Source organism: Gossypium raimondii, chromosome 7 (assembly GCF_025698545.1).
Source record: "Gossypium raimondii isolate GPD5lz chromosome 7, ASM2569854v1, whole genome shotgun sequence".
NCBI classification, from domain to species: Eukaryota; Viridiplantae; Streptophyta; class Magnoliopsida; order Malvales; family Malvaceae; genus Gossypium; species Gossypium raimondii.
Genome location: NC_068571.1, coordinates 45,291,693 through 45,305,916, shown reverse-complemented (window position 1 = coordinate 45,305,916; position 14,224 = coordinate 45,291,693). Strand labels below are relative to the sequence as shown.

The 14,224-nt window shown below is 35.6% G+C and overlaps 1 protein-coding gene across 3 annotated transcripts; it reads left to right on the top strand.

Annotated features, from left to right (window-relative positions):
• LOC105788328 (formin-like protein 20) lies at positions 1 to 11,143 on the top strand. Of its 3 annotated transcripts, XM_012615196.2 has the most exons (18): positions 3 to 433; positions 636 to 798; positions 1,033 to 1,736; positions 1,824 to 2,045; positions 2,127 to 3,994; positions 4,163 to 4,292; positions 5,068 to 5,139; positions 5,558 to 5,656; positions 5,778 to 5,819; positions 6,469 to 6,549; positions 6,704 to 6,754; positions 6,832 to 6,913; positions 7,730 to 7,824; positions 8,012 to 8,083; positions 8,154 to 8,270; positions 8,834 to 8,902; positions 9,009 to 9,075; positions 10,321 to 11,143. In XM_012615196.2, exons 3-18 carry the CDS (start codon positions 1,089 to 1,091, stop codon positions 10,458 to 10,460), a joined length of 3,855 nt encoding a protein of 1,284 aa, XP_012470650.1. In that variant the 5' UTR covers positions 3 to 433; positions 636 to 798; positions 1,033 to 1,088; the 3' UTR covers positions 10,461 to 11,143. The 3 variants fall into 3 exon arrangements, with proteins under 3 accessions (XP_012470643.1, XP_012470650.1, XP_012470633.1); XM_012615179.2 differs by lacking the exon at positions 636 to 798; XM_012615189.2 differs by lacking the exons at positions 636 to 798; positions 8,834 to 8,902 and having other exon boundaries at positions 1 to 433.
• Positions 11,144 to 14,224: the final 3,081 nt, after the last annotated feature.

Here is a 14,224-nt window from a genome sequence, read left to right as displayed (position 1 = left end):
CAAAACTTTCTTTTTCTTTTCTTTTCTCATCATAGTCCCCACGTCTTCCCCTATTGTTGTTTCTTACTTCTTACCTTCATTTAAGGAATTGAAGATTCTTAATAGTTCTTTGATGATAGAGCTTCTGTTTGTTTCCTTTTGAACAATTTCGTGTGTTTTAGAGAGGGTATTGACGGGGAATTATGATTATTTAAAGTCGAAATTTTGAGTAAATTGTAACTGAATTTGAAATCCGGAAACGAGGACCTCTCATTGGTTTTACTGAAAGAGAGAGGAGGATCGAACTGAAACGCTATCTAATTGGTAGTGCTTGAAAGAAAAGGGCTTTGGATCCAATCAGGGAAGTAACAGCGCCATCAAATGGCGCTGTTTAGACGGTTCTTTTACCGAAAGCCGCCGGATCGGCTTCTGGAGATATCCGAACGTGTCTACGGTAATCTTTTTCTTCATTACTACTTAATGTGTGGTTCAGTTTAGCTTCAAAGTGTCGAAATTATCTTCGTTTTACCTTACCAAGGGAAATGCCAATGGGGACAAGTTCTTTGAATTCTCTGATTCTGTTTGGGAATATTTCTTATTCAAAATTCTTAGCTTGATATTTTATTTTATATTCATTTAATTTCGTTTTTCTTCAGGGTTTTGGTGCGGTTAAGAAACTCTTAAGGATTTTTAGCATGTTGGTTTCCTTGATTGTTAGGAGATAAGCTGAAATAGGACGGCGTAGTTATTTTAAAGTAGAATTACTGGACTGATTCACTTTTGAACTTTGTAACAAAATCACTTGAAGCTTAGAAACTGGTACGTCATCACTTGGAGCATTGAAGGTTTTCGTACCATTTTCTACATAGACATTTTTTTGTTTTGAAGGATATTTGCTTCTCTTTCTTAATAAAGTTAATAAATTCCCTTTTTGTGGGCATTCATAATGAACTCAACAATTAGAAACTTACCATATTATATTCTGGTTTTAGGAGGCATATGATCACCAAGTATTGTTTATTTTATTCAGTTTTCTTGTTGATTGTTTTGCAGTATTTGACTGTTGTTTCTCCGTGGATGTACTGGAAGAAGATGAGTACAAAGTGTATATGGGTAGCATTGTGGCGCAGCTACAAGACTACTTTCCTGATGCTTCTTTTATGGTGTTTAATTTCAGAGAAGGGGAGAGGAGGAGCCTAATTTCAGACATTTTATCTCAGTATGACATGACTGTTATGGATTACCCACGGCAGCATGGAGGATGTCAGTTGCTGCCACTTGAAATGATTCGTCATTTCCTTCGATCAAGTGAAAGCTGGTTGTCATTGGAAGGGCAGCAGAATGTGCTTTTGATGCACTGTGAAAGAGGAGGATGGCCTGTACTCGCATTCATGCTTGCTGGTCTTCTGTTATATCAAAAGCAGTACAATGGTGAGAAGAAGACTCTTGAAATGGTCTACAGGCAAGCTCCTAGGGAACTTCTCCAGCTTCTGTCACCTTTGAACCCTCAACCTTCCCAGTTAAGATATCTTCAGTATATTTCTAGAAGAAATTTGGGTTCTGATTGGCCTCCATCAGATACACCTCTGTTTTTGGATTGTTTAATTCTTAGAGTTCTTCCACCCTTCGGAGGGGAAGAAGGGTGCAGGCCAGTTGTACGTGTTTATGGACAGGACCCCAAAACACCAGCCACTAGAAGTTCTAAACTACTGTTTTCAACTTCAAAGAAAAAAAACCAAGTTCGTCACTTCCTAAAGGTGATGCCTAAAGCCTAAGTCACAAAATTGAAACTGAAAAGATAAATTGACCAAAATTGGGTATGTTCTAATACGGTTTATCTGCAGGAAGAGTGTATATTGGTAAAAATGGATATTCATTGCCATGTTCAAGGAGATGTTGTACTTGAGTGCATCCATTTAAATGAAGATTTGGTACGTGAAGAGTTGATATTCAGAGTTATGTTTCACACAGCATTTGTCCAAGCAAATATTTTGATGCTCAACCGTGATGAGATTGATGTGTTGTGGGATGGAAAGGATCAATTTCCAAAGGACTTTAGAGCGGAGGTAGGTTAAAATCATTATTATGTGGATGTTTTTTCTTTTCTGAAGTTGTAGGAGTTGAATGCATACTTTTATCTGTATCAGGTACTTTTTACTGACCCTGATGCTGTTGTCCCTGATCTCCTTGAAGTCATGGAAAGTGAAGATGGGAATGAGATAGAAAGTGCTGCACCGGAGGAATTTTTTGAGGTGGAAGAGATCTTCAGCAATGCAGTCAATGCGCTCGAAGGAAAGGTGGATGACAACAGTCTCATAGTTCTTGACAACAAGGTAGAGCAAAAAGAAGTCTGGAGGGAGAATGTGGACCCTTCTAAATTTCAAGATTGTGCGTCAAATGATGGGAATTACAAGCAGGATGTTAAGGTTGATTTTAGTATGGATGCAGTTAAGGACATTGCTGTTGATGATGCGAATTATAACTTAGATAAGAGGATGGTTTCTGACATTAATGCAGTGAAAGACATTGCTGTTGATGATGGAGACATCAAAGTTGAACCAGTGGCATTTACTGTTGATGTGCTGAGGGTCAGAGAAGCCACTGAAGTCACAGAAGGTGTGCTTGGCAAATTGGAAGAAATGGAGGATAAGGGCAATAGAAAAGACTGTGTCCAGCTAAAGAATTCAGAATCTAAGATGTTGCACCAAAGGTTGAAAAGTGATGTTTCCAAACCTAAACCTGAGAGAACACTGCCTGCTTCAAAGAAACATGCTGGGATGGGCCCAAAACCAGCTTTAGATTCTCTTTTGGTGAAATCGAAGAGCAAACAACAAGAAGCTCAGGGTCCTCCTGTAAGACAAGCAAAGCCAAATGTCATATCTCGGTGGATCCCTCCTAACAAAGGCTCTTATACCAATTCAATGCATGTATCATATCCACCATCACGATATAATAGTGCATCGGTTGCATTATTATCCAATAGTGTGGCTTTGAAGGATTCGTATTCAAGTGCCAATCAAAAGGGCTCTAATGGAGTTTCAATTTCAAAGGATGTTTCATCCAAGCCAAAAAGTGTGAAGGCTGACCATGTGGAGCTGTCTAACTCTCCAAAAGAAATTTCTAGCGTTCCAATAATTTTAACATCACCACCTCTTCCGCAACAATCGGCGCCCATTCCACCTAGCCCTCCACCTCCATTCTCACCATCATCAGCACCACCACCACCACCTCCTCTCCCCCCACCTCCACCTAGATTTTCTTTGTGGGTTTCATCATCATTTCAAGAAAATGCAACTTCTATTGTACTAAATTCTCTATCACCACCACCACCTCCTCCTCCTCCTCCGTATGAAGCTTTGTTGCCTACACGTCCACCACTTCCAAGCGCTTCTCGTCCTCCTCCTCCCCCTCCACCACCACTTCACAAAGCTTCCCCACCACCACCACCACCACCACCTCCTGGTCATGGAGTTTCTCCTCCTCCTCCACCCCAACCTCTTTTACGAGGAACTCCATCTCCACCTCCACCTCCACTTGCACCCCCACCGACGTCCGGTATCCCACTTCCTCCTTCACCTCCATTGATGAATGGTGCTCCACCACCAAAATTGGGAGCCATTCCTCCAGCACCTCCACCTTTGCGTGGTGTGCCATCAATGCCTGCTCGACATGGAGCACCACCCCCACCACCTCCACCTGTTCGTGGAGCGCCAGCACCATGCCCACCTCCTATGCAAGGCGCATCACGACCTATAGGTGGAGCACCACCTCCACCTCCACCCCCTGGAGGCCGAGCTCCAGGCCCTCCACCTCCACCTAGAGCTCCCGGTGCTCCTCTAGCGCCATCATTGGGTGCTAGAGTAGTTGATGGTAGAGGAAGAGGGCGTGGGCTATCGTCTCCAGCAGCTGCCACAGCACCTAGGAGGTCTTCTTTAAAGCCTTTGCACTGGAGCAAGGTCACAAGGGCAATACAAGGAAGCTTGTGGGAAGAATTACAAAGACATGAGGCTCAAATGTATTGTGTCTTCTTTTACTGATTTTGTTTTTTAATACAGTGAGCTTCCATAAGTGATAAAATTTACTAAGTATTCATGCTAGATTCCATGCATCATATGTTCACGTTAATCTTTTAAGTTTATTAATTTCCATTTTGCATTTGCTGACATGGCCTTCTTTGTACTAGTGTGCCAGAATTTGATGTGGCAGAGCTTGAGACTCTTTTCTCTGCAGTTGTTCCTAAACCTGCTGGTTCGGTTAATAGATCTGGAGTGCGACGCAAGTCAGTTGGATCAAAACCTGACAAAGTCCACCTGGTAATCTGGAATTTCATTTTTCTTAATAAATCCATACATCTATGTTTTTCATAGGTGACTGTGGAACTGCTACTTGAACCACCTTATAGGCTTAGAATGAGTAAAAGGTTTCACTCTTAGAAATTGAAGAGCTTGTAATTTTAAGCATACAGTGGACGGTTTTACTTTGTTATGGGAAAAGGGAATTCTAATCTTTGTTTGGTGCTTTTAATTAATGATAAATGCTTCTCTTTCTGTGCCTTGGAAGATTTCCATAAAGCTGGAAGTTGAAGTAATTAATGAAGGTTTTATTCTATATGCATCCTTAATATTTTGGTATACAAGTATTCTGAGCTATACTATAGGAGGTAGCCTTCTCCCATCCCTCCTATCCTACCCCTCCCAAGATCTGAATCTAAGACCTCCAAGATGAATTCTCAAGGTTCTAACTGCTAGGATGTCCTCTTGGGACTGTCTCATTCTTTATGATTTATATCCATGATTTTCTCATGTTGTGCTTTTCTTTCATGAATTTTTCTTTGGGTCATGGAATTTAGGTAAAAAGATGCCTTTCTGGACATTTATTAAATAATTTGTGTTTATTACCATGTAACTTTATAAAACCATCATAATGGTTATTATTTCCCCCCTTCTCCGCTGTAGGTAAAGGATGCCTTTCTGGAAATTTATTAAATGATGCATTTATTGCCTGTATGAAACTTTATAAAATCATCATAATGATGATTATTTTCCTGTTCACCAATGTCATCACTAACCTTTATTTTTGCCAATCTAGATTGACTTGAGGAGGGCCAACAACACTGAAATTATGCTCACTAAAGTTAAGATGCCACTTTCTGATATGATGGTAAGCAGGACATGGACGTGTTATTGCATTTATTAGTGTTTTTTACATAACTAGAGGAAGTGTATGGGTATTCTCATTTGTATAGATGTGAACTTGGAGTATGGCTGTTTTCCTTGTAGTATGTACAAACAGGACAACAAGATTCTTGTTTTCTGCTAGTGATTACATTTAATTTCCCTGAAGTTCGGTGTACTTACGTCAATTGGCTTCTTCAAAAGATACTGTCTTGGTGTAACACAAATTCCTATCTTACGATTCCAATGCTTTTTCTGATTGAATTATTGGAAACAGGGGAAAATAAGATTTCATTGAATTGATGTCCTCTCAGTTCTTTCATTTCCTGTTTCTCCTTAGTTTTAATTGAAGCTTGTTGGTCTAGTTTTTGGCTAATCATGTACAGATACACGTCTTTTCTCAGGCTGCAGTGCTAGCAATGGATGATGTAGTATTGGATGTTGATCAAGTGGAAAATCTCATAAAGTTTTGTCCAACCAAAGAGGAAATGGAACTTCTCAAGGTGAAGTTCTAACATATCTTGGTTTTGTATAGGAATTTAAGCTATTCAGAACAGATTCTTTGCTTAGTATAGGAATTCATTTACCATTGCAAGTTTGTTTTCTTTGGTTGTGATTTTTTAGGGCTACACTGGTGACAAAGAGAGTTTGGGGAAGTGTGAACAGGTCTGCAGTTTTTCCTCTATCTTCTTTTTCGAATCCTTAGACTTGCTTTCCTTTTATTAGTAGATTGATAGATGATTGCATCGCCATTGATCTGTCAGAAATGCTTTTCTGGAACTGTAATTTGGTTTGTCTTCTTCTTTATATTCTTCTTATTTCTGACAACATCATTTGGCTCAATGGTTGGTGCATGCTCCCCCCTCCCCCCCAAATAAAAAATAAAAAAACTCCTATATTTAAAGAAAAGGTTCTTATACAATCTGGCCTAAGATTTTTTCTTTTAAAATTGAGATGCTTTCATATGATAATTAAATACGATATCCTGGCCTATTCAAAGGATGATTCTTATTAACATTTTTATTCAAGAAAGGGTAAGAATGAAAGGCCAGATAAAGTTTTACCATGTTATGTTATTATGTTACACAAATTTGGTCAATTGAACATTAAAAAGATACATTAAGTGCTAGAGACCGATAAATGATTTATTAAACACCATTGAATCAAGTACAAGATAAGGATATCCTTGTATTTTCTTTTATGAAAAAACTCTTGCTAAATCAAGTTCCTAGATGCTTTTCCAATTCCATGTTTCATATGATTTATCTTTGTCAAAATTCTAAACTCTAACTGGTATTTGATATTTCATGTTCAGTACTTTTTGGAACTGATGAAAGTGCCAAGGGTAGAGTCCAAATTAAGAGTGTTTTCTTTCAAAATTCAGTTCGGCTCTCAGGTTCGGCGGTATCTCCATAATTAATCTGATTTGATAATAAGTTTACTATTACTAATCAGTCTCTTGTTCACTTTCTCCCTCATTTTATTTTATTATTTTTACTTTTTGGAATCCCCTGTTTTACCTGTATTCAGACACTTTTTACTACATGCAGATTTCTGAATTCAAAAAGAGCTTAAGCACTGTAAATTCTGCTTGTGATGAGGTATATCTTTAATGTTGCTGACTGGACTTGACTGTAATTTCTCATTCATTGTCTTACTACTTTTTTTTGGTTGTTAGGTTCGAAATTCCCTTAAACTAAAGGAGATAATGAAGAAAATTCTCTATCTGGGGAATACTTTGAACCAAGGAACTGCTAGGGGTAAGGGATGTGTTCAATTTTCTTTTGGATCCAATCATTGATTCTAGAACTGCTACTAGTAAAAGATTATGTAGAGGATATTTACTAGCTAAACCGCTTGTAATTTATGTTTTTCTGGATTCACATGCATGTGACTAATACTTGCTTTGATATTTTCCTGCACTGTTGCAAGTGACGATAAGTTACACTATTTTAAGCAGCGTTCTGCATCTTAAACTGGAAAACTAGTTGGTCTGTGTAGTTCTAGGGGGTGTACTCTGCGGTATTTGAAAGTCTGCTTATTGCTTCGGTTGGATGCTATCAGATGCTATTGAGACTTACTTTATGACCTCATGTGCTAACTTCTATTCTTAGAAGGAATGGCATATATTATTTGGATGTCAGAAAAATAGTGAAGCATTTTCTTCTGAACTTCACATGTTTGTGCTTTGTTTCTCTTAATTTTGAAGTGGCTGGGTTTATCAGAGTCATTTATCTGGGTTATAATTTGATAGATGTCCGGTTAAGTGTACTCTTGATAGTGCTCAACACGTTCTTATCAATAGCTAGAGGTTTACGTGGTTTATACATTTATGTCCTCTAATGTCCAATTTCTGCATTTATGTCTACTGTTTCGAACTTTTGCACAATGCTGCCATAAATAAATTCATTATCCCCTGTCTACCCTAGTTCAGATTTTACTTTTTTTCTTAGCCAAATTACTAGATCCAGGTTTGATTTAAAGCTGATAAACATTTTAGATTTGAGTTGGTGAGGACGTTTTAACTGCTCGCATGCTCCTTCAATATGAAGTTTCAAATCATTCCTATTACACAGGTTCTGCTGTTGGCTTTAAGTTGGACAGTCTTCTAAAGCTCACAGATACACGCGCTTCTAACAGCAAGATGACACTCATGCATTATCTTTGCAAGGTTTGGTTACTAATTTTGTTTTTCTCTGTTGTGGTGTTATTAAGGTCATTCTGTTTCTTGTAATATTTGCCTGACTTATATTCTACACCTAGTTTATATGTTACGTTACTACTGGACACTTGTTTTTGATGCAAACAGCAACTGTCTGTCTTTTTTATTGACTAAACCCTGTTTTATTGTGGTTCAGGTCTTAGCTGCCAAGAAACCAGCACTTTTAGATTTTCACCAGGAATTTGTCAGCCTTGAGGCTGCAACTAAGGTTTCTCATCAGTCTCAGTGTTTGAGGTTTATGGTTTGGTAACACTATTTGAAGCCTTGTGTCCTTGCAGATACAATTAAAATCTTTAGCAGAAGAAATGCAAGCTATAACTAAAGGATTAGAAAAGGTTAAGCAGGAGCTAGCTGCCTCTGAAAATGATGGTCCTGTGTCTGAAGTTTTCTGGGGGGTACGTAGTTATTTCATTGCTTTTTGTTCTTCAACATACATGTAAACAATTTGTTGCATGGTCTTCACTTGTAATTTATAGTTCACTACTCAAATATTTTATTCAGGCGCATTCCTTTGTGCAAAGTTCCTGATTGGCTACTAGCTTTTTGTTTTTACCTTTTGCCCATGTAATTTATTTTATAAGTTAGAATAAGAGAAATGTTATGACATACCCCTAAAAGTTGGGGTCAATAAATAAAGAATGGGTACTCGTACAACTTTGTAATGCCAAGACACTAACTTTGATGCACAAGTGATTATAACTAGTATAGTGGAATATTAATAAAAGAATATGGTTAGAAACAATAAATTCCTATTTGAAAGTTCCTTCAGATAATCATCTTCATCTTACATAGTAGTTCTTTCTGATTGAAACACCATTAGGTCTTATATAATATTCTGATGCAATAGAGTGAGCATTTGTTATGGCTTTGTCACCTATACCAAACACTGTCAACTGCTTTTTATTTGTCTAGAGAATACTTTCCTTGTTCTAACATTTTTTTTAAAAATTTAATTTAGACATTAAAGGGATTCCTTTCTGTTGCTGAAGGAGAGGTGACATCCGTAACAAATCTATATTCTGTGGTGGTAATTTGCCAACTATTGACACTCTCTTTTATGCATCATCTAATGTTGTCCAATTCTTTTGATTTTGTCTTTCTTTAATCATTGGTTTTACCTTTTTGATGGACAGGGTAGAAATGCAGATGCACTTGCACTCTATTTTGGTGAGGATCCTGCTCGATGCCCCTTTGAGCAAGGTAAATTGCATTCTGTACCTAGTTTCTTTGAGTAGTTGTCTAAATGTGCATAATGAGAATGTTAGAGAAAGACATTTTATTGACCCACTATAGCTCCCATTCAACCCTCATTTTCCTTTCGCCCATCAAATAGGTTATCATAAGGTTAAAGGGCCAAATGTTTCAGGAAGTAGTCATGTTAGGCCCAAAAGAAGAGGAAAATCTACCTGAAGTTAAGAAAAATAAATATGAGGGCGAACATCTTAACTAGAGATGGATAAGGGTGATTTTGTGATTAAATTCAGTGCGTTTTTTTATTCTTAGGAAACTAAAATACTTGTTAAATTATGGAGAAAGGTGAAGACTGGATAGCCGAGACAAGAAAAGATAAAGGGAAGTAAGGGCCTTTTTAGTTTTGGGAAATGTTTTCCATTTTCCATCTCCACATTGACTCTAAGTATGATGAATACATGGTAAATGACCAAATTAGAGAAAGGGAGAAAAGGGTTTTGGAACTTGGTAATTAATAAAGAGAGAATTTAAAAAGTTGCGTTGTTATTTTAGAAAATTAGAAATTTAGGGATTTCAAGCTTCTATCATATTTCATTGATCATATTATATAAAACTGTAGTTGTAAAATGGAACAACATTTTCCTAAAATATTAGTCTCTAGGGTTTTTCTATTTTCCAAGGCTCTATTTAGTTCTTTATTTCTTTTCCAGTTTTTGCTATAAAGCTGAAGTTGGTGATCAAAATTCAAAAGTAAATATTGTTAGCAAGTAAATGGTGACATCATGGTTCTATTTGAAATAAATTATTCATAAAATTTAACTGTTACAATTTTCAATCTTCAAAATATTTTTGTTTTTCATCAAGACTCATCTTTTGTTTTGTACCTCCGGAAGTATATAGTGTGGCTTCTAAAAGCAAAAAGAACCTAATTTTATCAAAATTAAGATTTTGTAAAATTTTCATGTATTATATTCTATATCCTAGTTAGGGTTCTATTTATTTCAATCTTCCATCATAAATATGTTGCTTTGACTCAATTTTCGTGCATTACCAGTTTCCAACACCCATGTCTCACACTTTTTGGAGGATCCTCCAAGGACCCTCATACATGGAAGAACTTAAATACAATAAAACATACCTGTATTTGGCACTTACACCTGAACCTGAGTAACATAGCATCATAGTATACTGATTTTCAAATGGTGATTTAAAGTTGAATTGATCACACCTGATGCTGTATTTTGTTCAATGCAGTTACTGCAACTCTCTTAAATTTTGTGAGGTTGTTTCGGAAAGCACACGAAGAGAATATGAAGCAGGTTGACTTGGAGAAGAAGAAAGCTGAGAAGGAGAAGGCTAAGGGAATTAACCTTACAAAAAAGGGTGCAAATTAGTCTGAAGATCAGTTTCTCTTTTCATACAAGATAATATGCTCCTACCAAGCAGCAGATGTTTGTGCCCAAGAGTTCGATTGAATGACAATGATGCTGCTTTTTGGGGATGTCCAGATACCCTTCCATTCTCTGGTATCTGTGTAATTTTAAGCCCTCACAGATAAATGAGGCAGGGGCCTTGTCCTGGAGGTTTGAAGGGCACGAGCTATGGGCGTCAGTAGACATTTTTTAAGGGAAGATTTTCAATCCCATCGATGATCAGATTGACCAAGTAGCTGAGCTTCCGAATGCAAGTTGTTGAGGTAACAGCTATGACCCTTCTTCTAGCTTTATTTCAGAATGAGAAGACAAGCACTTCATTATGATAAGCGAGATCTTTTCAGCATCTGCCATTAAGTTTGGCATATTTACTTCCAGCACCTAGCAGATGGCAATGGGATTGTAGACTCGAAAATTCCACCATACCATTAAAACGAGTAATGTACATTATGTTATAATTGAGATAAAGTAACCCATCGTATAAAAGGAGAGAAATTAGAAGATGGGTTTTCTTGGTGTAATTGTAATATACAAGCATTAGAAATAGCGAAACATTCATGTTATATTCTTATCATATCCAAAAAATCAACTTAATTGGGTCAAAATTATATCAATGAAACTTTGCAGTGCCAGTTATAGCTTTATTTGATTGTCATATTTTTGACCCAAATTACTTGAACCTTTAATTGTTTATTCTCTAGTAGCATATGTTGGGTTAAATCTTTTAAAATAGTCATACAAATTATTAATTTTTCTGAAAGTGCTCAACTAAAGACTTTTCACGTACTTTAGTTTATAGTAAAAATTAGGTGAATATTGACTTGTTTTGAATAAAACACATTACAATTGAGTCAAATATTACTTGAAAAATAAAAATAAAAACATAAAATCATAATTTAAAATTTGATATATGACATTTGAAAGCCCTTCTTTTAAGTACTTTTAAAAGATTTAGCCTTTATGTAAATATTCCAATTTAAGCATTTAACCTATTAATGAAAATTTTATATGAAAAGATCAAATTATACAAGAATCAATTCAGACTTTCAATAAAAATAATATTTTTTACATGAGTTCTAGAAAAAATTTCGAAGACATTTAACTAAAATCTAAAACTTAAAACACTCCAAACTTCATTAAAATCCATAAAAAATCATTAACAATCTCATCACTCTTTCTCTTTCCCAAACTTAACTCAATCTTCAACCCCATTCAAAACTTATAACCACTTAGAGTACACCCCCAAATCATCAAGAAAGTAACAAGAATCAAGCTGCCTCACTCATCCTTAAATCAACGTGAAAATGAAGAAAAGGTGAATATGGTGAAATCATGACTTTAAAGATTGAAATGATAAAAAAAAAAAAAAAATCGATGAGAAAAACAAGTTTACCTTGCTGAATTTGATTGATTTAATTCTGAGAATTTGAGAGGAAAAATCAATCTGTAGTTTTTCTTAGTTGCATGAAAAGAAAGCTTAGTAACCATTCCCTTCAATGGATTTAAGTAGGGATGGCAAAACTCGAACCGCCTGATGAATTATGAATCGATCTGCTCCGAATAGAGTGAATTTTTTTTTCTTTTGAATAGTGAGTATGGAGCGGTTATGGTAATTGTTTGCCCTGACCCGACCTGCTCCACTATATAAAATTGTCCACAGTCTGCAGAATCAGATTGAGCAAATGATTCAAATTATTAAGGGAAAATTATGTCTTCTATAAGCTCAATTAGGAAAATAGTTTGTCTTGGTTATCAAAGTGAATGACTCCAAGAACTAAAGAGGTAGATGTGATTATTTGGATTGATAATACATTGAACTGGATTCAAGTAGAATTTATCTTAGATTTATTTATGGATTTATTCACTTGTGACGTTTATGGTGTGATTTACTAAGTAACCAATAGACTATGTATGTATAATTCATGTACTTTGATGTGCTGAAAATTTGAGTTCTTGTGATAGTAGGCTAAAAGTTAGTATGTTTGGTACATGATTTGTACATGGCATGACATTACTTGCAATAGTGAAATTTATAACTTGAATATAAAATAATGGTATCCTCTCATTAGAATTTTATAGTATGTGTTTACAAAATTAAACTCTCCAAAAAATGAAAATAAAAGTGATAACCAATTGTTGTTAGCAATGAGATCTGAGGGACTTTTTGTTGTTGTCTTGAATGTCTCAACTATATAATTGGTGTTTTATACAAAGAAAATCCTTGGTTTGTTGTTTCCTTTTATAGTGATCACTTGTGTTGCACCAACTTTTTATTTTTCTCAAAAGCATTCGTGATCATTCATGTTTGTTGCATATCTTGACATGGGTATTAGGATATCATCATCTAGGAAGTATAATACAAATCAAATTTATTTTAAACATTGACATCAAAGCGAACACAACTTTTATTGAGAACCAACTCAAAATACTTGAATGCAAAAGATTAAAGCTCAACAACAATAAATGCCTTTGGCATTTTTGAAAAGGGGATTTGCTATTGTTGCTTGGAATTTTGTTTCTACAATTGAAGCTGTTTTTATAGATTTTTGTGAACTGTCCTTAGTTTGTTTCTTAATTATATTTCCCCAACTTTACTATGATACTTTTAATACCTTGTTTTTATTTATCTTGCATTAATTCATAGTTGAGTGTATGAATAAGGAGAGGTTGTTGAGTTGATTATTAAGTTTTTTAAAAAAATATCAAAATGAAAGATTATTAGCGCTAGTTATAAGTGTCAATCACATCATCAATTGCAACTTGAGGAAAAGTGACCAAACAATATAAGTTGCCTTATTTGACCAACACATTTTGACCAAACTCTGAGAAGATGTTGACGAGTATGACGTATAATCAAAAACCTTTTTTGTGGTATATATTGTAGGACTAGTTTAAGTTGGACCGCAATTTGGAAGTGTCTTTTGAGGCCCAAATTTGTAAGTAAAATATACGTTTTCTTGGAATTTGGCATTGTAACATAAAGATGGATATACCAACATTGGTTACTTCTCTCCCCTTCTTTTACTCTATTTCTTGCTTTTAAATAATAGTTCTAAAATTCCCATTTTAAGAAGATCAAACTTTTTAACTGGAAAGTTTAAAATTTTAATTGAAATTCTTTTAATATTTTTTAAAGGTTAAATCATTCGATGAATGGAACCATCTAATTCACAAAGAAAAAAATAAACACTCATCGTAAATGGTAAAGGACAAGCTCCATCAACACAATAAAAGTTTTAGCCTCAGCATCAGTAGAACATTATGACACATTGATAATTGGCTTTGTCACAACTCAAGCACAACATATCTGGAGCGATTGCAAGCACTTAATATGATAAAGAAATCAGTCTCGGATGGTCCAAAGTAGCGAGCAAAAATCGACAAAAGAATCAAGCATTCACCAAAATAGAGAGGACGATAACAAAATCATCTCTAAAATCACTTGTAAAACTAAGACTACCTGCATAAGGAGACTAAAAAACGTGCTACAAGAGCAGACAAAAACTTCTAAAACTGAAGACTTATTAAACAATGAAAAAACAAACAAAAAAACATATAAAACTTGAGACAACACGAGTCCAAATCGACACGTGAAATAGTTTATTTTTCTTAAATACTCTCAAAACAGAAACAAATTAAGAAGTTGACGAAGAGCCACCCACTTTCCAAGAAAAACTACTGTGGCTGATGGAGTTTTAACAAACGACAAGCACCGTCATTTGTCC